The sequence below is a fragment of the Dendroctonus ponderosae genome, unplaced genomic scaffold (genome assembly GCF_020466585.1).
Source record: "Dendroctonus ponderosae isolate FM_Combo_2020 unplaced genomic scaffold, Dpon_F_20191213v2 Dpon_F_20191213_8, whole genome shotgun sequence".
Classification (NCBI taxonomy): Eukaryota; Metazoa; Arthropoda; class Insecta; order Coleoptera; family Curculionidae; genus Dendroctonus; species Dendroctonus ponderosae.
This window is the reverse complement of record NW_026019016.1, coordinates 12,502,586-12,505,167: the sequence shown is the minus strand read 5'-3', so window position 1 is coordinate 12,505,167 and position 2,582 is coordinate 12,502,586. Positions and strand designations below refer to the sequence as shown.

The window sequence follows — 2,582 nt, the reverse complement described above, 5'->3', positions numbered from 1 at the left end:
TGGCAGTTTTCTCTTCGGACTTCTTCGAATGGCCGATGAGGCTCAAAGGAGTTTTACCTGTAGTAGACGAGTTGACTGGGCTGAACGGGTGCTGGCCCCTAAGCTGTTTGGTGCGGAGGCGCAGCTCACGAATGCGCATTCGGCTGCGTCGACGCCGGCGTATGATTGGACTGTGGCGTCGCGGCGCCGGGTTCCTCCGCAGCAGGAGAAGGGGGTGCGTCTTTGCGCGGCGGCATGCGCTCGTTGATCGCGTCCAACCCTTTGGCTTCGGCAAAGCTCGTGATTTTGTGGTTCGGTGAGAACCCTTGGAGGGCTGCAAAAAATCCTCTCATTCAGCACAGATTTGGCCCACTCGCTTCAACATCGACCCAGATGAATTCTGCACTTTCTTACCGTTCTTAAGACTGGTTTTTCCGCCTGAAAGGGCGCCCAAAGGCAACGCCCCAGTCGGCGTGAGACCCTTAAGTTGAAGTACAGATTCGCTTTCCTCCCTGCAAAGAATTTAACATCATTCCACCGCACCGAGGAGGAAGAGGGTTTTGTTATTGTTTTACCTTAACACAGAGAATACGCGAGCCATTTTTCCAATAGCCCGGATTTTATTGCGTATGACCTCCTTCCGCAAGTTGGCTGCTGCCCCTAAAATCATCACTCACGTTTCAATGGAAAAAACAAACCAATTGAAAATTCTGCTTGAAATTGTTGACAGTTTTTTAGGGTCAGAAATTTGCTTTGCAACGTTTCGCCAGCACGAGTTGCTTTCGTCGTCAGACCTCGTCACTTGGACGCTGCAACTGAACTGAACAGAACATTTCCCACTAGGCCTGTGTAACACTGTGTTGGGTTGCGCTTTTGAGTCGTTGTCGCTCTCTGAGTTAATGAGTTTTAACTCATCGGTTAATGCGTTAGAACCCATTTAGTGATGACCGAAACTGCAATTTTAACATCTAAAGAAAAGGTCATCAACATTTTTTAGGAGTAACGTTTTACCAACAGCGGAACTTAGTTTGGGTTAGCGCACCAAACCTTTTGCGCTGCACTGCGCTAACTCCTAAAGATTCACCGAGTTACCTTATCTATAGAAACGATTGCTGAAAATATTTGATCTAAAATGGGAAAACCGGAAATTTAGAAGAAACTTAAAACTTCTGCAAAGCTTTGAGGATGAATAGTTTTCCAAATAGTTGATTAAATGGCTTCAGCATTCTTTGATCGTTTTTTGGGAAAACTTTACTCTTTTTCGAAAAAAACAAGAGATTTTTGCTTCGATTTTGTCACAAATTCAAATGTAAAACGAGTATTCGAAAAAGACAACAAAGAAAACGAGTTTTGTTGTAAAATCGATCTCGCATTTTTTTTTGCATAAAAAACTCAGTTTGCCAATATTTTAAAGTAAAACGTTTGGAAAAAGCGAATTTTTCTAAAAAATTGACATAAAATTGAAGAAACCGGAATTAAAAAAAAACTAATTGTTTATTAAGTTTCGCTTGTTCTGTTCGGGGAAATATTTTTGGAAAAACCCAGAAAAAACTATTAGGGTTTTGTCCAAAATTTGAGGCCGCAAAAGGATTTTGACTCATTTTTACAAAGCGGTTAAAAAGGCGAGTGTTTAGTGATGAAATTTATTTTATAATTTTTCACAGAAAATACCCGAAGATTATCAGTATTTTTAAGTAAAACTAGAAAAAATGCGTTTTTGCGTAGAGATAATTGCTTAAAAAAACTTTGCTAAAACTGTAGACCTAAAATTTTAAAGAAACTTTAAAAATCTTCAAAGCCATGAGGGTGGAGAATTTTCAAATTAGTTTTTTGTATACTCTTTGTAAATAATGAAAATTATTTGGTTTTTGTGCCAAATTCGAATCTGAAAAGAGTTTTCTAAAATTCCCTGCAAAATGAGACTTCAAATTGTCATTTTTGGCTGAAAAGACTATTATTGTCAGGAAAGGCGAAAAGCATCAGAAAATTACGGGTTTTTTGCGCTTTTGATTATAATCTTTTAGTTTYGTAATCGGTTTTTGAGAAAACCTTMACGATTTTCGGGACAAAACGGRAGAAATKTATTGTCGTCCCKAATYCGACAYTGAAAAAGTTTTTATAAAATTCCTACCAAGCCAAAAATTTATTTTGSAATTTTTCGTGCAAAAGACTTMCAGATTGTCAGTATTTTCAAGCGAAACTCTACAAAATAGAGCGTTTTTGAGTAGAAAGTAAAGCAAGAAACAAATCCAGTCAAAACTAAAACCCACAATTTTTGAACAACCTTTACAGTCTTCAGAGGAATGAGGGTGACGAGTTTTCAGAAAACTGTGGATATAGAAAAAAAGTTTTAACTACGTATTACTTTTGTCTGCTTTGCGAAACCTTTTGTAATCTTAAAATTAAAATAAAATCAGAAGACATACACTAAAGTAAAAGAACCTAGTGAATAAACGTGCGAACACGAATCAATAATTACCCTCAATCTGTTGTTATCTGTAAAATCCGTAGGCAAAAAAGAAGAGATAATCAGCGAAAACCAAGCAAATATACATATGCATGAGCACATAAACAGCAAACAAAGATAATATAAAACTATTACT

General features: G+C 37.8%; 1 protein-coding gene across 1 annotated transcript in view; it reads right to left on the bottom strand.

Annotated features, from left to right (window-relative positions):
- Nucleotides 1–2,582, bottom strand: part of LOC109541944 (serine/threonine-protein phosphatase 2B catalytic subunit 3) — a gene marked incomplete in the record, with an annotated part of 59,971 nt that overhangs the window by 1,473 nt on the left and 55,916 nt on the right. The window contains 3 exon segments of the mRNA XM_048669315.1: nt 58–313; nt 394–491; nt 555–630. Of these exon segments, the coding sequence (XP_048525272.1) occupies nt 126–313; nt 394–491; nt 555–630 (362 nt within the window).